This window comes from Ailuropoda melanoleuca, chromosome 1 (assembly GCF_002007445.2).
Source record: "Ailuropoda melanoleuca isolate Jingjing chromosome 1, ASM200744v2, whole genome shotgun sequence".
Classification (NCBI taxonomy): domain Eukaryota; kingdom Metazoa; phylum Chordata; class Mammalia; order Carnivora; family Ursidae; genus Ailuropoda; species Ailuropoda melanoleuca.
Genome location: NC_048218.1, coordinates 56623343 through 56648295, shown reverse-complemented (window position 1 = coordinate 56648295; position 24953 = coordinate 56623343). Strand labels below are relative to the sequence as shown.

The following is a 24953-nucleotide window of genomic DNA, read 5'->3' as shown; positions in this document are numbered from 1 at the left end:
CTCTAATACAAGACTCACTAAACGTGACCTGTAGGCCAAATCTAGCCAGCCACCTGTTTTTGTGTGGCCCTTGAAGTAAGAATGGTTTTAAAATTTTTAAACAGTTGAAGAAAGAAATCACAAGAAGATTTCATGACAGGTAAAAATTATATGAAGTTCAAATTTCAGTATTCATATATAAGGTTCTATCGAAACACAGCCACGGTCATTTGGGTACGACTATGGCTGCCTTTCACTATAGCAGCAGAGTTGAGACGTGGGAACAGAGACATCTAATCTATTTGCTCTTCGGCACTTTACAGAGAAAAAAATCTTCTGGTTCCTGCCTGAAGGGATTGCAGAATCACTAGAACAAAGGAGCTCAGGCCCTGAAATCACTTTGAGGGAGGCTGCCACTGAACAGAAACATAGAAATAAACTCCTCTGATCAAAGCACTGTAATTTGGAGGTTTTTAAAATAGCATTTAGCAGTCCCCTGACTCTCTGTAGGATGAGCCCAGATAGGGAGAAATTACTGCACTCCTTGGAGCAATGAATGATGACAACCGAGCTAAGGATATGGAAGAATATGAGATATTTTGAGAGAGATTTCTGGATCTGTTGCCAAAAGTTTGTTGGCAGGGAGAGAAAAATAGGCTAAGATAATGTTCCTTAAACTTTTCCACTGAGGTACTCCTTGTGGGAGCCCAGGGAGTGAACTCATCCCGGACTCTGGTGGTGTCCCCTGGAGCCAGGCCACCACAAGTACCAGAGAGAAATAGCTCCCCACCGTCTCCTTGGTTATCGGGCAAGATGCTACTCATTGAGTTTATCCCCCTCTGAGGATGAGGCAGAGCTGAACAAGGAGAGGAGAAGCCACGAACAAGCAGCGATGGAGGCCATTTCTCTGACTCTGACTTAACGCCACAATGTTTCCAGGAGCCACAAGCCTCTTTGGAGATGCAGGAGAATGAATATTCCTTCACCGGCTCCTTCTCTTTGTCAAGGATCGGGATATTGTCAGGTTGGCGGGAAGTTCAATATCGTATCTCTCTTCTGAGGTGAAGTTGCTTGTAACACATTACAGGCAAAAAAATCTGTGAATTGGTCAGTCTCGGATACTGTTGCAGGGAAATAAATTTCCAGTGAAGACACATAACAGGATATTCTATAATATCTTCACTGTAAATATATTTCCATTTCTTCACAGAAAATGTACTTTATTCTAGCTTACATTCATGCTCCGGTACGTAACACATGTAATGGAACCAAAAGCCTCCAACAGGTCATTTGTCACAGCCAACTCTCTTCCCCCGGCTCTTTTTTTTTTTTTTAAAGATTTTATTTATTTATTCGACAGAGATAGAGACAGCCAGTGAGAGAGGGAACACAAGCAGGCGGAATGGGAGAGGAAGAAGCAGGCTCACAGTGGAGGAGCCCGATGTGGGGCTCGATCCCATAATGCCAGGATCACGCCCTGAGCCGAAGGCAGATGCTCAACCGCTGTGCCACCCAGGCGCCCCCTTCCCCCGGCTCTTAAACTTCATTAAACATAAGACATAAAACATAACAAACAAAAAACATTAACGTAAAACATTAAAAATAAGCCAATTTGTAGGCTTTATCATGTTTTTTACTCTTCGTGTGTCCATTCCTTCTCTTTATGAAGAAAAATAATTAAATCCTGAGTTCAAAATATTTAGCCAGATGATGAAAGTTGACCTTACAGACTCCATTTAGAGACTTAGAGACTCCATTTCCTTCCTCCTTTCGGTAGCTGAGCCAAGAGTTGGCTCAGCTGGAGAGCAAGGCCTTTGGCTAACACAGCGCTCCCCATGGGCAAGGTTGTCCCCAGGCCCTCAGAATGCAGACCGCCCCTAGGCCAGGGGATTACTTGATCTACTTCTCATCACTTCAAGAAAGTAGATGTTCCTTGGCCATTCTTGGGCTCACCCGTAAATATGTAACATGGTGTCAACACCCTTGATGCGTTTCATCCAACTTCAAGGCAAATGAGCAGGTTATTTTCAGACTCTTAAGTATGAGATACTAAGTTTTTTTGTGCACAATAGCAGCGTCATGTGGAGATGTTGTGTACAGTTTGGCTCCTTGACCTGGGACAGATTTGGCCATAGTTACCGCACAGAGCTTTGCTGCTGCTTCTGCTGCTGCGACTACTGACTATAACGAGTCCCACTTACTATTCCCGGCACCACTAGTACTGCTGCTAACTCGTGCTCCCTTGCTATTACTGCTACTACCGGCTAGTGTTTACTGAAAACTTACTGTATGTCAGACACCCTTTTAAGATCTTTATAAGAATTTACTCTTTTAATTTTTCAAAAGCCCTATGAGGTGGGTACTATGATCACCATTTTAAAGTAACAAAAGGGAGGCACTTGAGAAATCAAGTAATTTGCCCAGAGTCCCTCAGATAGTGGTGGAGAGTGGTTCATTGTATTGGTTTCAGTTAAAGCTTAGCTTCTTCTTCTTTTTGGTGGGGAGAGAGAGAGTGTATGTGTGAGTGTGAGCAGGGGGAGGGTCAGAGGGATAGGGGAAGGAAGAATCTTAAGCAGGCTCCATGCCCAGCATGGAGCCCAACTCAGGGTTCGATCTCATGACCCTGAGATCATGACCTGAGCTGAAATCAAGAGTCAGGTGTTTAACCGACTGAGCCACCCAGGCGTCCAAAAACTTATCTTCTTCTTTTTTAAAAAAGATTTTATGTATTTATTTGAGAGAGAGAGAGAGCATGAGTGGGGGGTGGGGTGGAAGGGGCAGAGAGAGAGGGAGAAGCAGACTCCCTGCTGTGGAGAGAGCCCAACTCGGGGCTTAATCCCAGGACCCTGGGATCATGACCTGAGCCGAAGGCAGACACTTAACCGACTGAACCACCCAGGGCTCCCAAAACTTATCTTCTTAATTGAAAAATAATACAGGGATTTTTCTTCAAAATATGAATATCTGGCAGCAAGGGTGTTACTTTCATGGAGTGTCCGAGAATATCTTTCAAAAGAGACAAGGAATTTGAGACTTATTTGCATCTCACTATAGCAAGCTGATACTTGAAAGAAGTATGTAAGCACAACATTTGCTTTTAGGTTGTCTGTTGCTGCTTGCCGGTGATGCACTCCTGGGTCATGTCGGTATCTCGTTCTGTCCAATTCAGCAGGGAGTCTCAAAGAAACCGTGGTGATGGGCTCATTCCAGGTGATGCGGTCCTGTACCTTTTTCTCTTTCCAAGCTGAAGCTCCCTCTTTTTAAAAATTTCTGTTCAGGGTGCCTGGGTGGCTCAATTAGTTGGGCAACTGCCTTCGGCTCAGGTCATGACCCAGGGTCCTGGGATCAAGTCCTACTTCGGGCTCCCTGCTCAGTGGGGAGCATCTCCCTCTGCCACTTCCCCAGCTTGTGCTCTCCTGCTCTCTCTCTGTTAAATAAATAAATAAAATCTTTTTAAAAAATTTCTGTTCAAGTACAATTAAATACAGTGTTATACTAGTTCCAGGTGTACAACCTGATTCGACAGCTCTATACGTTACTCAGTGCTGGTCCTAAGTGTGCTCTTAATCCCCTTCACCCATTCCCCCGTCACCCCACCTACCTCCCCCTGGCAACCACCAGTTTATTTTCTGTACTTAAAAGCCTGTTTTTTTATTCATCTTTTTTTCTTTGTTCATTTGTTTTGTTTCTTAAATTCCACATATGAGTTAAATCACATGATATTTGTCTTTCTCTGACTGGCTTATTTCACTTAACATAACACCCTCTAGATCCATCCATGTTGTTGCAAATGGCAAGATTTCATTCTTTTTTATGGCTGAGTAGTGTTTTTTAAAAAGACTTATTTATTTATTTTAGAGAGAGTGAGCGTGTGGGGTGGGGGAGAGACAGAGGGAGAGAGAGAGAACCCCAAAGAGACTCCCCACTGAGCACAGAGCCCGATGCGGGGGTCAATCTCACCACCCCAAGGTCATGACCTGAGCCAAAATCAAGAGTCGGCTGCTTAAAGGACTGAGCCACCCAGGTGCCCCTGAGTAATATTCTATTACACACACACACACACACACACACACACACACCACATCTTCTTTATCCATTCACCTACCTATAGACACTGGGGCTGCTTCCATAATTTGGTTAGTATAAATAATACTGCAAGAAACATAGGGTATACATATCTTTTTGAATTAGTGTTTTCATTTTCTTTGGGAAAATACTCAGTAGAAATTACTGAATTATATGGTAATTTTATTTTTCAATTTTTGAGGAACATCCATACTGTTTTCCATGACAGCTGTGCCAATTTGCATTCCCATCAACAGTGCATGAGGGTTCCTTTTTCTCCATATCCTCACCTTTTTTGATTTTAGCCATTCTGACAAGTATGAGGTGATATCTGATTGTGGTTTTGATTTGCATTTTCCTGATGATGAGTGATGCTGAGCATCTTTTCATGATTCTGTTGGTCATTTGTAAGTCTTCTTTGGAGAAATGTCTGTTCATGTTTTCTACCTATTTTTAAATTGGATTATTCATGTGTGTGGTTTTTATTTTTTATTTTATTTTATTTATTTTTTTGGTGTTGAGTTATATAGGTTCTTTATATATTTTGGATATAATCCCTTATTGGATAAATCATTTACAAATATCTTCTCCCATACAGTAAGTTGTCTTTTTGTTTTGTTGATGGTTTCCTTTGGTGTGCAGAAACTTTTTATTTTGCTGTAGTCCCAATAGTTCATTTTTGTTTTTGTTTCCCTTGCCCGAGGAGACATATCTCTAATGCTGCTACGGCTGATGTCAAAGAGATTACGGCTTATGTTTTCTTCTAGAAATTTTATGCTTTTAGGTCTCACATTTAGGTTTTTAATTTGAGTTTATATTTGTGTATGGTGTAAGAGAGTGGTCCAGTTTCATTCTTCCGCATGTAGCTGTCCAGTTTTCCCAGCACCATTTGTTGAAGAGACTGTCTTTTTCCTTCCCATTGCATATTCTTGCCTCCTTTGCTGTAGATTAATTGACCATAAAAGTGTGGGTTTATTTCTGGGCTTTCTATCCTGTTCCACTGATTTGTGTGTCTGTTTTTGTGCCAGTACCATATCGTTTTGATCTCTACAGCTTTGTAACATATCTTGAAATCTGGGACTGTGTTACTTCCAGTTTTGTTACTTCCAGTTTTGTTCATCCTTTTCAAGTTTGCTTTGGCTATTTGGGGTCTCTTTGGTTCCTTACAAGTTTCAGGATTATTTGTTCTAGTTCTGTGAAAAATTGCTATATTTTGATAGGGATTAAATCTGTGGACTTAAGCTCCCTCTTTTTAACCATTAACCTATGACCTTTTATAAAGATGTCATTTAAAAATATTAAATGTGTAAATAACAAGTGAAGAATGACACTAAAATCATAAAACCCAGAATTTTTGGCATTTTGGTGTAACTGAGCAGCCCTCTGCTATGAGGAGTAAAAGTGTGCATAGGAAAATGCTTGACTTTGGTTATGGTAGGAGGTTGAAATGATTTGTGGGAAGCAATGTTTTTGTGGGTGTAAACAAAGGGGAAAAAGACCACAAAAGCTAAAACCAAAGCAAGTGAGCAAACAAAAACAATCACTGTTTTGTTAGGTGAAGCTTCATTAAAAAGCAAAGCCAGCTGTGTGGGTCTGTTCAGACTTGGATGTGTTACCGACTTCACTCAGCTCTGGCTGACGACGGAGCAGGCCGCGGAGCTGCTGTGGTTGCCGGCCGCTGCGTTCACGTGGATGCGTCTGCAACACCCGTGCTTCTGTGACGGACAAGAGCATCAAGATTTTCACGGGCAATACAACTGCCTGCACGTAAAGATGCTTTAACTCTGTGGACTTCTGTAGCACAGCTTAAATAGGAGATTGGCCAACACTGGATAACAGTATTCTATTAATTTTTCTTAGGCCTTCACTGAATGCAAAAAACAAAGCATTATCTACCAAACTTCAAATACACCTGATGCTCCCAGAAGGGGAGTTATATTTATCTTTAACTCTATATGGTATTTAGAAAGAATTAAACACAAAATACCAGTTTATAGGACAGACCAAGATGTTCTGGCTGGGAAGAAGTAAACAGAACGTTGTGAATGAGCTCATCTTAATGAAGAAACTCGTTCTGGCATCTTTTTTTTCTGAGCATGAACCTTTTGCCATCTGTTTACTTTACTAACGTTGAATAAGCTATGCTCACATGCTGGCTTTTTATGTTAAGTCCTCAGTGTGGGGAGAAAAACTTCATTTTGAGCATGTTTGGAACTTCCAGAGATTTCGTATTTATAATCGTCCTGCCTTCTTCTGTCTCTGGACTCAGGAGGGTGGAAGCTGCAGAGGGAGTCAGAAATGATGCGAACTCACTGCCGAGAAGTTTCAGTTCTATGCCAATAGAACTTAGCCCCAAAGTTTCAAAAGTTGGGGAGAGAGTTCCAGTCCAAGATGGCGACATGGGAAGACCCTGAACTCCCCTCCTCCACGGACACAACGAATCGACACCTATTTATAGAGCAATTCCTCCTGGAGAGCTGAGGGCTGACGGGGCAGCTACTGCACAACAAAGATAAACCAGCTAGAAAAACAAAGACATGCTAACGAAGGGTCCTGCAGGAACTGCAGTGGGAGGGATGGTTTCGAGGGACCCTGAGAAGGTTTGTCTGCCTTGGGGCACAGACAGAAGCCATGGTTTAAAAGGGCAACCAAAATAGAAAAGATCCAGCCTTACAACTCCACCAACGCTGGGAGAGTACTGGAACCCTCTCTGCTGGGAGGAGCTGGCAAGGGCCTCGGTTCACCGTACCCCTCCACCTGGCCAGCGCACAGGGGAGCAGGGTCCTTGGGCGGCAGAGCTGGCTGGCCTCTTCAGTGCACAGTAGTTTTAGAGCTTCTCTCTTCAGAAAGGTAAATAAACTTTAAATATAAACAGGAACGCCTGGGTGGCTCAGTCAGTTAAGCATCTGCCTTCAGCCAGGGTCATGATCCCAGGACCCTGGGATGGAGTCCCACATCAGGCTCCCTGCTCAGTGGGGACCCTGCTTCTCCCTCTGCCTGCCGCTCCCCCTGCTTATGCCCTCTCTCTCTGACAAATAAATAAATAAAATCTTTATATAGATATAAAGATTTTAAAGATTTTATTTGTGTATATATATGTAATATATATATATAAATAATATACACAAAGCCTTTCTACTCTATTAAAATTTGCCACCAATGTTAAGCTTACCTATTAAAGAGAATGTTTGTGAGAAAAAAAAAAAAAGATAGGCATCCTGAGTCCCCAGTGACAGGTTGGGTAAAAATCTCCTCTGTTTTGGCATTCCTTTTAACCTATCAATACTCCATGTCCGCACTCCCAGATTTCAGCATGGAGAGGAAGAAATACAAGTCATGCCCACCTGGTCACTTTCTCATTACCCCACCCCACTGCCATCTTCCTCCCACTATTCTACTGGGCTGAGTGAAGGGGGCTTCGTTTCTCTCTCTCGACTTCTCCCTGCCACATCTTCTTGTTTTGGTAGCATTTGACCTCTCCCTTTCAGATGTCTAGGTCCACACTGATTTGGGTGGACACCATGCCAAGTCTAATGGGATCCTCCTTCCCTTTCAGACACTTCTCCTAGCATTTTCTCTGGCTCCCAGCCCCCAGGGTATTCCCTGTAGCTCTGAGCTCCACAGAACTTCCTGTAGCCCCCATAGTCACGTGGATCCTGGCCTTTGGGAAAGAAAGACGTTTCGTATCCTTGCTCCTCGGCAAAGGTTCCTCCCCTGAATGTCTCCTCTTAGCTCTCAGACAGGTAGTGGCCTCACATGGCTCTGTCTCTTGCTCCAGGCTGGTTTCTCAATGCTCCATCTGATGTGCTTGAAAGAGTTGCTAATTGGCCCTTTCCTAGGGTAGAGTGTATCTTCTCTGCTCTTCAGCACGTAGGTCTCTAGGTCTCGCCTCACTTGCTGCCATGTGCTGTCTTTCTCATAGAGCCTGTCTGCATAACAACGGCTCCTTATTTCTCCCTATTTCAAAGTCCTTTGTGGTGAACAATCCTATTCCCTACTTCTGAATAAGCTGGGATTTTGTTCAGGTATCCTCCTGGCAGTCTGTGTGTTTAAGTCAGATATTCTCAACTGGGGGCGGGGGCAGAGGTGGGGGGTGCCATTTTGCCCCCAAGAGGACATTTGGCAATGTCTGGAGACATTTTTAGTTGTCACGGGGATGGAGTGTACTACTGGTTCCTAGTAGGTAGAGGTGAAGAATGCAGTGAAACATCCTACAGTGTACAGGCCAGCCCCTAACAACAAAGAATTATCTGGCCTGTAATGTCAATAATGCTGAGTTTGAGAAACAGGTCTTAGAGGAAGATGATCTTATCCTAGTTCTGTAAGTAGGCTTGATTGATCTCTAGGTAAATCTACTCCTTTGCAGTGACTGATTTAACACTAAGTAAATGATCCACTCTATACCAGTGAAATATGAGAAGTTACTGGGTGCTTCTGAAAAAGTCCTTCCTTTTGGACACTGGCAGGTGAAGGTGTCAACCTAATTCACCTCACCACCGGCACTGGAAGTAAAGCAGAGTCAAGGGAACGGCAGGGAAAAGGACCAGGGCCACCAGACTCAGTCAACCCTGAAGCCTAATCTTCTGCTCAGCTAGCAAGGAGAGGAGCCTCTGTATTGTTTAAGCATGTTTTGAGCTCTGCTTTGTTATTTGCAACCATGTGAATCCTAACTGATGCATCTTTACTCTTTCTTCCTCCCTCCCTATATTCCTCCCTTCTTCCATTCCTCCCTCCGCCTCCCTCTTTCTCTCCCTCTCTCTTTTTTCCCTCCTTCCTTCCTTCCTTCCTTCCTTTTCTTTTTCTTTCTCTCTTTCTTTCTTCCTCTCTTTCTCTCTCTCTCTTTCTTTCTCTCTCTCTCCCTCCCTCCCTCTCCTCCCTCCTTCCTTCTTTCTTTCTTTCTTTCTTTCTTTCTTTCTTTCTTCTTTCTTCTCTCTTGTCATTCATTTATTTCTGCTTGCCATCTGAAGGATGCCTACAGCTCTTAGCTAATTTTCAGAGCCTTCTTGATCTTGGGCAATGAGCTGACTAAAGTCTCAGCTCTGTCCGCTTACACTTCACTGTTCAGGAAACTCTTCTGAACGCGGAAATTCCTTTAATTATCATTACAATAATAAAATGTCTTCACTCATACAATAAAAAGAACAGACCATCCTTTCACAGAGCATCAATGGGATCTGACTAATCAGGCATTCTAAGTTCAACTGAGACCTAAAATAACAGCAAAACTTGGAGAGCACTAGAAGAAAAAGGATGAGATCCAGAGAGAAGACAAATTCATTTACACGTTTTATGAATACAAGGGCAAGTAGGACTTCGAATTTTAAAGACCCTAGAGCAGGTGTCCTTTCATAGTCTTTCATACGGATGGTTGAATGTTATCAAAACCAATTGTCTGGGTGGCTGGGAAAATAAATAATCTGACATTGAGGAAGACAAAAAATCAAAGGGAGGCCGGAGAAGTAGCCCTCCAGCAGAGTGAGAAATGTTCCTGCTGGGTGGGCAGGGGATCAGTTTGTGTCTTTCTAATATTCTGTGGGCTCATTTAAGTACAGAAAACACAGAACTAAACACCTGCTGCCTGTGACTTAAAAGTCAAGTCTCATGTCCTCGTTCCTTTTCCAAAGAAGCGTGCTATGCCACAGGACTCGTGAGCATGGAGTAACTCACACTGATGCGGACTTCTCAAAAATGAGGACATTTACAAAAGGCATAAACTTCCAGTTACAAGATACATAAGTCCTGGGGATATAAGGTGCCCCTGGTGACTGTAGTTAGTGCTACTATATTGTATATTTGAAAGTTCCTAAGAGAGTAGATCTTAAAAGTTTTCATCACAAGAAAAAAAAAGTTATAACTATGTGTGGTGATGGATGTTAACTAGACTATTGTGATGATCGTTTTGCAATATATACAAATATAAAATCATTGAGTTGTAACCTGAAACTTACACAATGTTAGATGTCAGTTATTTCTCAATTAAGAAAACGAGGATATTTACAGTTTTTTAAGTTTTGATAAAAAGATCAGGTAATTGAATTCCTTTGTTCAAATTATCAGAGTGGAGGAAAGGGCATATTATGATGGTTGAATAATCAATTATTCTGGATTTCCCAAAGTTATTATACTCTTATTATACTATTAGTCTCAAATAATTCAGGTTTTTAGCTACTTGAATGAAAAACTTCTATCTCAATTTGGGAAAAATGAACTCTGTATTAGAGTGACACAATAAATTTTTGTTCATAAGTCAGTTTTGGGACAACAATTTACACCCTATAAAAGATCAAACTTTAAAAAAAAAGATGCATGGCTGATAAATGGGCTATGGGTAACTGCAAAGGATACTCTGAGCAAAGATTCTTAGTATGAGCTTCATAGCTCAGTAATTATTAACTATGAAAACTGGTTTTCACCAGCTCTGCTTTCTCTAGAAAGACTGCAGATTAGATTACTCTGTGGATAGGAACCAAGGGAGGGTTTGGTAATTATGAAAGGCAGAGAGACAAAAGAAGTACCAAATGGAATGTTGCCCATACTTGATACCATTTGAATTTGAAACCAGGGGTTTTTCTTACCATCGCTGGAACCGAAGCTTCTATCGATGGGTTTTCTTTGAAACCTATAAATAAGCACACACAGGCCTCTAAGACAGTGAAAACCTCAGCATTTTACATTTGTTCCCCACAGACTCTGCTGCATGTTTGTCTGCTAGGATCTCTTAAAAAGGAGCCTTTGCACGTGGAGAAACTGGAACTCTGATACGTTGCTGGTGGGTCTGTAGAATGGTGTAGCTACTTCGGAAAATTCTTCAGCAGTTCCCCAGAAAGTTAAACATAGACTTATCCAATTCCACTCCTACACATATATCTATGTACATAATTTCATTAATTTATTTTCAGATTCCTTTATTTTCAGATAATTCACACACCATAACCATCCTTTAGTGTGCACATTTCAATGAACTTTATTATGTTTGCAAAACTGTGCAACCATCACTATTATCTGTTTCCAAAACATTTTCATCACCCCCTCAATTAAAAACCTATTAGCAGTCACTCCCCAACACCCTCTCCTATACATTTCTGACAACCACAAGTCTACTTTTTGTCTCTATAAATTTGCCTATTCTGGAAGTTTCATATAGCCCATACTATCTGTGGTCTTTTTTGTCTGGCTTCATTCATTAAGCATAAGGCTTTCAAGGTTCATCCATGTGGTAGCATGAATCAATACATTAGTCTTTTATGATGGAATAATGTTCCTTCATATGGATACACCATGTTTAATTTATTTGTTCACACTTCATGGACACTGGGTTGTTTCCATGTTTTGGCTAGCACGAATAACACTGCTATGAGCATTTGTACACAGGTTTTTCTGTGGATATATGTATTAAATTCTGTTGGGTATACTTAGGTACAGAAGTGCTGGGTATGAGGTAACTCTACGTATTTTTTTTTCAAACTTTTCCACAGTAGCATTATCCCAGGAACTATTTTACATTCGTACTAGCATTGTATAAGGTTTCAATTTCTCCACATCTTTACCAACTCTTGTTGTTTTCCATTAAAAGAATATTATAGCCATCCTAGTGGATAAGGAGTGATATAGCTCTTTGTTTTTTTTATTTGCATTTCCCTGATGGCTAATGATGTTGAACAACTTTTCATATGCTTATTGGCCACTTGTATATCTTCTTTGGATAAATATCTATTCAAACCCTTTGCCCGTCTTATTTATTTTTCTTTGTATCATTGGCTTATAAGAATTCTTTATATAGTGTGGATACTAGACTCTTAACAGATATATGAGTTGCAAACATTTTCTCCTGTTTTGTGTGCTGTATTTTCACTTCCTTGATAGGTCTTTTAAAAGTACAAAAGTTTCGGGGCACAGTTGGTTAAGTGCCTGACTCTTGGTTTCAGCTCAGGTCGTGATCTCAGGATTGAGAAATGGAGCCCTGTGTTGGGCTTCACACTCAGTGGGGAATCTGTTTGAATTTCTTTCTCCCCCTCCCTCTGCCTCTCCTGCTTGTGCTCACGCTCTCTCTCTAAAATAAAGTAAGTATATCTTAAGAAAAAAAAAAAGCACAGGGACACCTGGGTGGTTCAGTCAGTTAAGCATCTGCCTTCAGCTCAGGTCATGATCTCAGGGTCCTGGGATCGAGCCCTGCATTGGACTCCCTGCTCAGCGGGGAGTCTGCTTCTCCCTCTCCCTCTGCCACTCCCCCTGCTTGTGCTCTCTCTCAAATAAATAAATAAAATCTTTAAAAAAATTTTTATAAAAGCATAAAAGTTTTAATTTTGATGAAGTCTAACTTAGCTATTTTTTTTTCTTTTGTTACTTGTGCTTCTGGTGTCCCATCTAAGAAACTATTGTCTACTCCAGGGTAACAAAAGATTTACACCTATGTTTTCTTCGAAGAGTTTTATAGATTTAGCTCTTATATTTAGATCTTTGATCTGAGTTAATTTTTTAAAAAGATTTTATTTTTTAAGTAATCTCTATGCCCGGGGTAGGCCTTGAACTCATGACCCAGAGATTGAGTCACGTGCTCTTCTGATTGAGCCAGCCAGGCACCCCTTGAGTTAATTTTTTCATAGAGTGTAAGGTACGGGTAAAACTTTGTTCTTTTTCAGGTTGATACCCAGTTGTCTCAACAACATTTGTTGAAAAGAATATCCTTTCTCCATTGAATTGTCAATGGTACCCTTGACAAAAATAGGATCGTAAGTGTAAGGGCTTATTTATGAACTCTCAATTCTATTCCATTGATTTATATGTCTTTCCATATGTCAGTGCCAGAGTTTTAATTATGTAGCTTTGTAGTAAGTTTTGATGAGAGGAAGTGTAAGACCTCCAGTTTTGTTCTTTTTTTTTTTTTTTTTTTTTTTTTTTTGTCATTAGTATTTTACCTATTCTGGGTCCCTTGCATTTCCATATGAATTTTAGGATCAGTTTGTCAATTTCTGTAAGAAAGTCAGCTGGGACTTTGATAGGGACTGTTCTGAATCTGTAGATCAATTTGGGGAGTATTGCCCAATGTATTTTAGTGTCTGTTGCTGTGTAACAAATTACCACAAACTTAGTGGCTTAGAATGATACAAATTTATTATCTTACAGTTCTGGAGGTCAGAATTCCAAAACGTGTCTTATGCAGCTAAAATCAAGGTATCAAGCAGGGCTGTATTCCTTCTAGAGGCTCCCAGGGGACGACCCTTTCCCTTGCCTTGTCTAGCTCCTAAAGGCTGCCTGCATTCCTTGACTCATGGCCCTTCCTCTGCCTTCAAAGTGCCCTGCCCCAACCTCTGCTTCCATCATCACATCTCCTCCTTCTGCCTTTGACCCTCTTGCCTCCCTCTAACAAGGACCCCCGTGATTAGGTAATACCCGCAAGGATAATCCAGGACAATGTCTATAATTTTATCACATCTGTCAAATCTCTTTTTGCCATGTAAAGTAGCATGTTCACAGATTCTGGATATTGGGCTGTGGACATCTTCTGGGGGCCATTATTTTACTACACCATCTTAATAATATTCAGTCTTCCAAACCATGAACATGGGCTATCTTTCCATTTTTTAGGTCCTCTTTAATTTCTTTCAAGGATGTTTTGTCATTTTCAGTGTACAAATCTTATATTTAATTTGTTAAATTTATTCTTAAGTATTTTATTATTTAAAAAAATTTTTTTGAAAATTATTTTAGAGAGAAAGAACAAGCGGAGTGGGGAGGGGCAGAGGGAGAGAGAGAATCCCCTCCCCCCACGTGGGGCTCAATCCCAGGACCCTGAGATCATGACCTCAGCCAAAACCAAGAGTCAGACACTCAACTGACTGAGTCACCCCAGTGCCCCAAGTATTTTATTATTTTTGATACTATTGAAAATGGAATTATTTTCTTAATTTTATGCTTGGATTGTTCATTGCTAGTGTATAGAAATACAATTGATTTTTGTGTATTGATCTCATATCCTGTAGTATCGATGAACTCAGTTTCTTTTTGGAGGTGTTGAAAATTAAATAGTGGTAATGGTTGTTGCAACAGTGAATATACTAAAAAACCATTGAACTGTACACTTTAAAAGTGTGAATTTTATGATCTGTGAATTATGTCTCAGTAAAGCTATTACTAAAAAAGCCAGGTATATCATTTGGGAATGTCTGTCAAACATTGAAATATGAATTACTGTCTTATGTCAAATGAGCCTCTCTTTTAGATGTGAGATTGGAGTCAGGGAGGAGGAAAGTTAGGGGCTAGATCGGTTTGTGTTTTGGTACGTGTTCTTATTTACTTCCAGACGGCAAATCTAGAAGTTGCACACTCCAGATCCTGGTTTGTTTGGTGGAAGAACTTGTCTTCATACCTCTTTTGTTCCTAGACACAGCAAACTCATCCCTGCCTCAGGGCCTTTGCTATTTTTCTCTGTCTGGGCCACTCTCTCCCCACATCCTCACATGGCTGGCTCTTTCTTGCTATTGCTATTAAAGTCTTGCTTCTGAGAGATCTTCCTTGCTGAACAAATCAAATCTAAAGTAGCTTCCCCAATTCAGTCATTCTCTATCACACTACGGTGTTTTTTTTTTCTCCTGTCACTAGCTGAAATTATTTGCTTTATTAATTGCTTGCTTGCTTATGAGTTTCTCCTTTGTACAGTACAAGCTCTGTTAGTGCAGGGATCTAGACTGTCTTGTTCACCGCTGCATCCCTAAACTCTGGGACAGAACCTGGCACACAGGAAATGATAACTAAATATTTGTTGAATGAACAAAGCATATTATTAAGGAGAGTAATTACAATTTGGCCCAACTGTTCTAGCTGGCAAATGAGGCTCTGGCAAAGTCCCTTTCTTAAAAAAAAATTAAGTTTAAAATTTGAATTCCAGTATAGTTAATGTACAATGTTACATTAATTCCAGGTGTACGATATAATGATTCAACAATTCTATACATCACCCAATGCTCATCATGGTACGTGTGCTCTTTAATCCCCTTCACCTGTTTCACCCATCCCCCCAACCCACCTTCCCTCTGGTAAGCCTGTTTGTTCTCTATAGTTGAGTCTGTTTCTTGGTTTGTCTGTCTTTCTGCCCGCCCCCTCCCTTGCTCATTGTTTTGTTTCTTAGATTCCACACACGAGTGAATTCATATGGTCTCTGTCTTTCTCTGACTGACTTATTTCACTAAGCATAATACTCTTTAATTAATGCTATTGTACTTTGTGGGTAAATACCCAATGGTGCAATTACTGGATCATAGGGCAGTTCTATTTTTAACTTCTTGAGGAACCTCCATACTGTTTTCCACAGTGGTTGCACCATTTGCATTCCCACCAACAGCGCATGGTGGTTCTTTTTCTCCACATCTTTGCCAATGCTTGTTGAAGTCCCTTTTTAAAGCAATCCTAGTGATATTAACTGGCAAGCAATTATATGGACTCATAAAAGATGATGTATTTGTACTAACAGGCTGTACCCACATTTGCCGTCGGTTTGGGAGCTGATAAAATTCTTTAGCAGAGGAGTTAATTGATTTAGAAAGCTAGGTGAAGGCAGGCAGTATCCCTTGAGCAAAGGAGAAAATAGTAAGTGAGAACTATGCCAGATTGATTACAAAATGGCTATACCCCCTCTTGTATTCAGCTCCTTAAATCAAAAGGTGGGGTCTGTCTCTTCACCTCTTGAATCTAGACTGGCCTCCTGACTTGTTTTGACTAATAGGAAGGAGAAGTGGTATCATGCCACTGCTGAACCTACATCTTAAGGAGGCCTTGCACCTTCTGCTGTGTCTGTTGGAGAGACAAGCAACCGGGGCCAGGCTGCTGGAATTTGAGAGACCAAGCGCTGCTGAAGCTGGTCGAGAAGAGCCCGCTCCTAGCGGACCTGCCAGGTGACCGCACTCTGACCGCACCCAACCGAGATCGCTGAGACCAGTCTGGGTTACCAGCAGCATCTGGCTGACCCGGAGATTTGTAAGTAAACTTAAATATTTACCACTGTATGCCATTGGAGTTTTTATGGTTGATTTTCAGGCAGCATTATCGTGGCCGTAAATAACCAATACAAGAATCAAGGGAAGGATGGCTACTCTCAGGATGGTGCAGTTTGAACTCAGTCTCTGGCAGGGTATTTGGGAGAAGTGAGTAAGAAACCATGCACCCAGTGTTCAGCCCAGAGTCTGCACATTTATTGGAGTGGCTCCTTAAATACAGTTGAATGGACTGTGGGTGGGAATGGGACGGGAATGGAGTTTAGGTTCAAGTCAGTACAGCTAATATTTTGGATTCTCAGCTCCCTAAGGGCAGGGGCCTTGTCTCTTATCCGTGTTTCATCCTGATTTCATAGCACGTACTGCAAACCCCAGATGTATTAGTAATAAAGTACAGGGAACTCACCAAGCAAACGGCATTATGCTCCACGACTAGCTTCATTTGTTATTTCTGCTCAGTTCAATGAGGGAAGAGGTCTGTTAGAATTTCCCCTCAGTCTGTCCTCTTACTAAGGATGCCAAATAGTTCTTACGTCTCCAGATTTCTATTTTCAGTTTCTCTATATTTGGAAAGAATCTATGCTTGTGCAATTGACTGTAGAAAAATAATCTGGCAGCCAGAGGTTTCAACAGAGCTTTATAGCACAACTTTAAAAAACTGTGCTTGCTTCTATAGGCTGAATGACAACTCTAGGGAGATTGATACCCAGCTCTTAATTTTTTGTCTGTTTGTATGTTGATTATGCATGCTAGTTAACTAAAGAGGTAAAATCCTATTTTCTAAAATTTAAATCATCAGGAGTAGAGACAGCCTTCCTAAGAGTGGCAGAAGAGATGAACTTCTTCTGTGATCTTGGAGCTCATCTGAGTCAAAATTGACAGCTTTTTGGATCCTTTTCCAGTTGCATCCATGCTGGGGTGTCAGACTTTTGGTTTGGCCTCCCTGATCAGGACTGCCCTCCCTCACCTGCCCTGACCGCTCCAGACCCATCTTGACCAGCCTGCTTAAGAGGTAAGGCTCTGGAGCCAGGCTGCCTGGAAATCCAGACAAATCCCTGCTTCCTCGTTTGCTGGCTATGAATTTTTGGTCAAAGTCCTTCACATCTCATGCCTCAATTTCCTTAACCATCAAGTGGTGATAATACCAGTCTTCACTGTAGGGCGTTAGATGAGATAATTTGCTCAGAGGGCTCAGCATGGTGCCTATAAATGTCAAGCATTATGATCTAATAAATTAAGTGGGCTGGTAATCAGTTAATGTATATACTTTCCAGATATATTTGCCTATACACTAGACTTTTTTTTAACTTTTATTAGAAAATAACTCCAAATGTACAGAGAAGTTGTAAAAATAAGATAAAATATAAAACAGCCATATATCCTTTATTTAGATTCACTTATTGTTAGTTAACATATATATACATAAACACATAAAAATATATATATAATTTTTTGAACCATTTGAAAGTTAGTTGCTTATGTCATGAACTGTTATTCCTAAGTATTTCCATTCTTTTAAAGCAAGCTCTATGCCCAACACGGGACTCAAACTCACGACCCTGAGATCGAGAGTCACATGCTCTACTGACTGAGCCAGCCAGGCACCCTAAATACTTCCAAAGAATAAAGATATTGTAATATTCTCTTACCTAACCACAGTATCGTCAAATTCAGCAAATTTAACATGAATACGATACTCTCACCTAATCTGTCTGTATTACAATTTTGTTAACTGATCCAATAATGTCCCTTATAGTGTATTCTTCTTCTAGCAAACGATCCAATCTGAGACCAGGTTGCCCATATCTCTTTCGTTTCCTTCAATCTGGACCATTTCTATGGCCTTCCTTTGTCTTTGAAGATGTATTATAACAGAATGTTTGTCATTTGAGTTAGTTCAATTTTTCCTCCTGATTATATTCAAAATATGCATCTCTAGCTGGAATATTGCATACATGGTGCTGTCTCCTCACGGTGTCCCACAGGGAGGCACACAGGGTCTATCTTCCCCTCACTCACGTTAGTTTTGATCACCCAGCCAATCCTAGTCTGAGTTTCCATCGTACTGTTGCTGTTTCCCTCACAACTAGGAAGTAAATCATGAGGATGTACTTTATGGCAGTGCAGTAGTACCTTGATTCTCATCAGATTTCCCTCTTAGTTTAGTATCCACTGATGATTCTTAATCTACGCAAAATGATGATCTTCCAGCTCCAGGACTCCTTCCATATTTTCCAGTCAGCTTTTGGCATTCTGATGAGGGCAAGAGTCCTTCCTTACACTGTCAGCATTTGCTAATGGCTCCCTTCCCTAATGTGTATCTGTTTTAGTGACTTTGGATTTGTATCTGGAGGTATTTAGGTCCTTCCACCCTCCCTCCCTCCTTCCCTTTCCTTCCTTCCTTCCTTCCTTCCTTCCTTCCTTCCTTCCTTCCTTCCATCCTTCCTTCCTTCCTTTTCCTTTCTTCCTTCCTTTTCCTTCCTTCCTTAACTTGGTTTCATGAATTTCTATTTTTCTCATTGGTTTATAAATTTAGTATTCTTAATTATTTTGATGCTCAAATTGTGCCAGATACAGCCAGCGGTAGTCCCAGGATTTTAAAATTCAGTTTCTCAACTGAAAAGGTAAAAGTCACAAAGGGAGTTATTTTTTTGAATCAGAGATAGGCCTGTATCACCGAGACAGCTGTATTGTGGTAACCATGAAGTTTTTCCTACTGATGCTGTGAACTTGCCCAGTGGTCTGAAAACTGTGCTGAAAACTCTGCTTGTTTTCTTTACATGTTCAAGACGGGAAAGAACATTTGTTTATTGTAGGCCTTCTGCCATTCTTTTGTAGTTGTTTCACAGAGACCACAACAAAGTACAGAATTCTCAGTGTTTGGGCCAGCTCAGAGATGCAAGGAGAAACTGGGACCCTTTTTATTATGGGCTCCAAACGCTTGGGAAGGGAAATTGCCTTAGTCAACTTACAGTACAAACATCGCCTTTTTTCCTCTTAAGGGACCTTTTACTGGAAAATTGATGCTACAGGAGTAAGAAAGCAGATGGTAATGCAGTATCAAAGCACATCACTCCTGCTATTTATTATAACTCAAGATTTATTTCAGGCATTAATTTATTTGTTGATGGAATATTTGAAGCTACTAATGGAATATTTAATATGTTTCTCCATATTAGGAAGAACTCATCATTTCCTATATTTCACAGGATTTACAGGATTTTCTGGTCCAAAAAAATACCCACACTGTCCTTCTGTTGAGGTTTTATTAACTATGAAAAGAACTAACACCCTATCAGCTCTTATTCTGTGTAGGACATTGACGTAAACACTGCAGTTATACAATTCTAGGGAGGAAAGTATGATCTCATCTTGAGGAGTAGGAAACTGAAGCACAGAGAGGTTAAGGAACTAGCCCAAGGTCACACAGTTGGTGGTTGAGGTAGAGCTGAATCCAGTCAATATGGCTCTAAAGCCTAATGCTCTAATCCCTATGCAGAGACAGGCAAAGGGGGTTAACATGCCTTGATACCCTTGACCTACCTGATATAATGAACAAACGCAATAAGCAGGCATCCCAAGTAGAAGGAGAAGAAGATGAGGGAACTGAGAAGGATGGATTTCACATAAACAGATCCTGATGGAAGAGAAACAACTTTGGTCAGGGTCTCCTCAGGAGAAAAGAGGACCATGTTTGGGACAGGACAATTTCAAGGGTCCATCTCCATCACACCCATTCTGAAATCCAAATGTATTTCCATTCAAAGCAGCAAAGCTGCTGGAGGTTACCCAGACATTATCCACAAATAGCCACCTTTCACAGTCACGAGTTCCCAGTGGAAGCTAGGAAGGGACTTCCTGTATACAACTTAAAAACTGAGTTCCCTCTCTTTTTGGAGAGATTTAGCAAAATGCTTTGATTCTCTCTTCTATATCTAAGGTAAATATCAGTTTTCTTATGATGTTTCTCTGGAAGGATGACATTAGCATTGATGTATATGATAGACTTCCTGACATAGGAATCTTTCTCCATAGAATCCTAGAGCCAATACCGACCTTTAATGGAAGGAACAATGGTCACTTTAAGGTTCTTTGTTCGTTGTAGATTCCAGGTTTGGTTCTCCTTTTCTGGTAAAAAAAAGAAGGCAGAATAGATCAGATACTTGGTTCTTGGACTCTCATCTGAACAACTGTTCAAAAACTGTCCACAATTAGCTCTGGTTGTTGAATTTTCTTGTAGCAAGAACTAGAGGAAAATCTAACCCCCAAAGCTGCAAACCATCTAACACCCCTTTGGGCTAAACCTTCGATCTGGCCTTTGCTTGGGTGCATTTTGGTAGTATTGAAGCAGTGAGACTGCAGCCCCCCTTCTTGAGTGAAGAAGTCTCGACTCATCCTCCGCTATCTATGTGGCTCAGCATGCGACAGACATCTGAAGAAAACAGCTACAAAAATAAAAGCTGTCTCGTCTTTTGGTTTGCATTATTCCAGCCAGTGAAAATTTGTTTTTTGTTATATAGTCATAAAAGGACTTGTAGTTTACCAAGGAACAATGGACACTGGCAAAACTCTAGACTATATAATTAAGAGATTAAAGAATACATAAACAGAGATTTCACCTACATGGCAAAAGAATCATGTTATATTCAACGGTAAACACCCTCTGTGTTGATCACATGTGGCTCTTCAGCTGCTGGGGTTCTGTGTTTTCTATCAACAGCCTATTCCATTCTCACAGTAGTTCCTAGGTAGTTACCCATAACCATTTGTACTATGCCTAAGGGCTCACACAATCCCTGTCATTGGCATAAATTGTCCCACTTTGCTTTCTTACCATCTTGCCAGGTATAATTTTGGCAACTGAAACGGAGAGCTCTGAATTTCCCCTGTACATCCTTGTGGAAGTGATGACTACTGATAAATGCAGTTGCTCATTACTGCTGGCTACCAAACCGATCTTAGAAAGCGTACCTTGACATGCTGCATAAAATCATTAGTTCAAAACAGCAAATATTTGTTGAGTGAAAGGCCACCTGAGTGAATATACCTCACGTGGTTTGAAAAGATGTGGTGCACTAAGTGACGTTTGTAGTATCAACGATAGCTTTAGATTGATCATTTTCTTCTTTGCATTGTTTTTTTCAAAGATCTCTCAGACTGCCTCGCAAAGTTACTGCTCATGACCCTCCGTGAGAACTAGAGATGGTAGTAAGGGGCCACTGTGAGCGTTTGGCTTCCCTTCTCTTCCATTTCATCAGGTTTTTCTTTTCTTTTTTTTCTTTTTTTTTAATGTTTTTTTTATTATATTATGTTAGTCACCATACAGTACATCCTTAGTTTCTGATGCAAAGTTCGATGACTCATTAGTTGCGTATAACACCCAGTGCACCATGCAATACGTGCCCTCCTTACTACCCATCACCAGTCTATCCAATTCCCCCATCCCCCTCCCCTCTGAAGCCCTCAGTTTGTTTCCCAGAGTCCATAGTCTCTCATGCTTCATTCCCCCTTCTGATTACCCCCCCCTTTCTTTATCCCTTTCTTCCCCTACCGATCTTCCTAGTTCTTATGTTCCATAGATGAGAGAAATCATATGATAATTGTCTTTCTCTGCTTGACTTATTTCACTTAGCATTATCTCCTACAGTGCCGTCCATGTTGCAGCAAATGTTGAGAACTCGTTCTAAATCGTGGAAGGAACCGAGATGCCCTTCAACGGATGACTCGATTAAGAAGCTGTGGTCCATATATACAATGGAATATTACTCAGCTACCAGAAAGAATGAGCTCTCATCAGGTTTTTCTAAGTAGCAATCATTCCTCAGCATCTCTTACCCTGGATAAAGAAAGATCCTCCACAGGTATAATCTTCGGGCTTTATCACAAACACCACGAAGAACTGCTCCCCTGGAAAATCCTTCTTCTGCATAAGACACAACGACTTGTGAGAGCAAGAAAGGATAGCAAAACAGGAGAAAGTCCATGGTGGTGGGGGTGGGAGCAGGAAAAGAGGAAAGAGAAGAAAAGTGAAGTTCACCCCTGCCCCCCAATTTCTTAGAAAGAACCTTCAGATACCCATGATTTACTCCAGATTTTATCCACAATAAAGTAATTGTTACATACAAAAAATTCAAGTAAATAGATACACTATTCTAATTTCCATCTGTCTTGTGTCCACTTGGGTGCTTAGAACTATAATAGGTCCTGTGTAAAAAATATGTCAATAGCCTATGTTTAATGATTAACACTTGTATATTATGTTTTTAAAATCAGTATACTTTAGAGTGTTTTAGGTTCACTATATTCAGTTAATGATGGGGCGCCTGGGTGGCTCAGTTGGTTAAGCGGCTGCTTTTGGTTCAGGTCATGATCTCAGGGTCCTGGATCCAGCCTGAGGCTGCTCTCTGGTCAGCAGGGAGTCTGCTTCTCCCTCTGCCCTCTGCCCTCTGCCCTTCCCCTTCCCTGTACCGCACCCCCCCCACTCGTGCTCTTTTTGTCTCAAATAAATAAATAAAATCTTTAAAAATAAAAAATCTAATGATAAATGACTTTCTTTAAAGTCACATAGCCACAGTTAAATAATTTAGGCTAGGGATGCGAAAATTTCAGTGAGGAGACCTGAGTTATAGTCCTGGCTTTAACTTTCTCTAAGTGTGCTTCTCTGTGTCCCAGTCTCCTTTCTCATGAGTGAACAAGAACAGATACTGGGCATATCAAAACTGAGGCACTAGGAAATTAAAGCCTAATAGGACTTTTTACATTTGGTAGCTAAATTATAATTAACCTCTCTTCATTCTTTGTTATTCAGTAAACAGTATCACCTAATCCTGAAGAGCAGACCAAGTTGTAAGTAACTTAAGTAAATACCACCTGAAAGGCAAAGACAGAATCTCTTTGAAAATCTACTGATATGACATATGTTCATTTTTGCTACAAAACTGCCATTGAAATAATAATTTGATTACAAATTACGAAAGGGCAAACCTCTATACACATGTGGTCTGTATTCCTTTGAACTTATCAATTCCGTCCAGAATGGAAGTCCTCTTTTGGTTACTGTTACAGGTATACAGAGTGTTAGAATATGTTCAATTCCCTTAAATAGATTGAACTTCACACTAAATTGGCATCCCCCAATGAGGAGATTGGCACCTTGCCGTACCTCTCTAAGAAATCTGTCAGATATGTGTCCCACTGCATCATGGGTTCAAAGACTTCCCAAGGGGAAGGCGGCAGAGTAGCATTGTCCACCATGGGCTGGGCTTTGATTTCAGGAGTAGCGATCTTTGTTTTATTTAATTAAATTAATTAATTAATTAATAATTTTATTTATTTGAGAGAGAGAGTGAGAGAGAGAGCACGAGTGCGGGTTGGGAGGAGTAGAGGAAGAGGGAGAAGGAGCAGACTCCCTGCTGAGCTCGATCCCAGGACCCCAAGATTATGACCTGAGCCAAAGGCAGACGCTTAACCGACTGAGCCACCCAGGTACCCCACAGTCTTTATTTTAAAACCAAAGGAAAGAGATCCAAGGCACACAGTGAATCATGATATCTTTTGGATGCTGGTCCAACAGGTAACCTGACTATAAACTGTTTATTGTCATTGACAACAGTGACTACAGAAGTAATGTCTCACCTGTAGTGTGATGGCAGCTTTCTTGGTCATGGACTGATAGACACCGTTAAATTCCACATTGTGGTCGAGATCATACACTGGGCACTGTAATGTGCATGAAGGATAAAAAAGAAAGCATCTCTAAAGCCATACTACACACACCACACATTCTGCCTGGATCACAGAGCAAGGGGTTCCTTACTAAGCCAGAAGCCAGGAGAAGTTTTCTCCAAGAAAAGTCACAAAACAGTCCTGCTAAAACTTGGTGCCTTGTCTTCTAAAGTCCTCCAAAGTGTCCTCTAAAGGTCACTTTATATCAAAGAGAACTGAAAAGATTGTCTTAAAGTGTATAACACCTTTCCCATTTTTTATTAACACATTATGAGACAGAAAGGGCCTATGGTTACAATAAAAATTTTAAAGCCTAGAATAAATAGTAGGTTGCTATGTTTCCTGTGCAGCCCATGATTTGGTCTTCCATATTCTTTGTCATGATCCTTCCTTCCTTCCCCCCTTCCTTCCTTCATTTATTTTGGTGAGGAGTCAACTATTCTCTATCTCCCCAAATCAGTGTCTCCAAACAGATTATCCACTGTATGCACAAGATACTGTTTTTTATTATTTAGCAGTTTTGCAGGAAATACAGAGTAAGAGGATGACATGGTCCCCACCCTCCTCTTTCATTTATCCTGGGACAATATAATGCTCCATATTGAAAGGTTGACAAGTTATTATGACTCACCATGATATTCTGGATGGAGACAACAGAACATGGATAAGCCATTTCAGACCTGACTTTAATAATAACTGAGTCCACATCATCAGGAAACTTGTATAGAAAATACTGAGAATAAGAAAAAGAAAGAAAAGATTTGTTAATATTGAGAAATGTTTACAGTTATGAACTCAAACTGGTTTTACATGAATAGGATTGTTTCCTCTAATACTAGGCACAAAGTTCAGATGTAAATCTCCATTAATTCAGTCAGCCATTCGTTCACACATATGGGGCAACTGCTGTGTGCAAGGCTCTGGGCTATCAGGCATACAGCAGTGAACAAAACAAGGTAGCCATTTCAGACAATGCTATCGCTTCATTTGCTAGCATTTCTTTCTCAACTAAACTTTCCTGTACTTCATTCCAGTTTCTGCTTACGAAGATCCCTCCCACACTTTGAACTAGGGATATTCAAGATGTAACATGAGACAACCTTTACTTCTATGTGATCATTTTGAAATAGGAAACTCCACTTTGAAAAGCAGATAAGCCCGTTCTTCAAGCTTCTTAACATTCCCATAGGCAAGAAT

General features: G+C 40.7%; 1 protein-coding gene across 9 annotated transcripts in view; it reads right to left on the bottom strand.

Annotated features, from left to right (window-relative positions):
• SIDT1 (SID1 transmembrane family member 1) overlaps positions 1 to 24953 on the bottom strand; it is a 92853-nt gene that overhangs the window by 24786 nt on the left and 43114 nt on the right. For all 9 annotated transcript variants that reach the window (XR_004624742.1, XR_004624743.1, XR_004624744.1 and 6 more), the window contains exons 5-10: positions 24388 to 24489; positions 23667 to 23750; positions 21867 to 21954; positions 20088 to 20159; positions 19575 to 19668; positions 10620 to 10663 (exon numbers count right to left, since the gene is read on the bottom strand). Coding sequence is in view for 5 of the 9 variants with exons in the window: in XM_019804052.2 (XP_019659611.2) it covers positions 10620 to 10663; positions 19575 to 19668; positions 20088 to 20159; positions 21867 to 21954; positions 23667 to 23750; positions 24388 to 24489 (484 nt within the window). In the remaining 4 variants the exon portion in view is untranslated. The remainder of the gene's footprint in view (positions 1 to 10619; positions 10664 to 19574; positions 19669 to 20087; positions 20160 to 21866; positions 21955 to 23666; positions 23751 to 24387; positions 24490 to 24953) is intronic.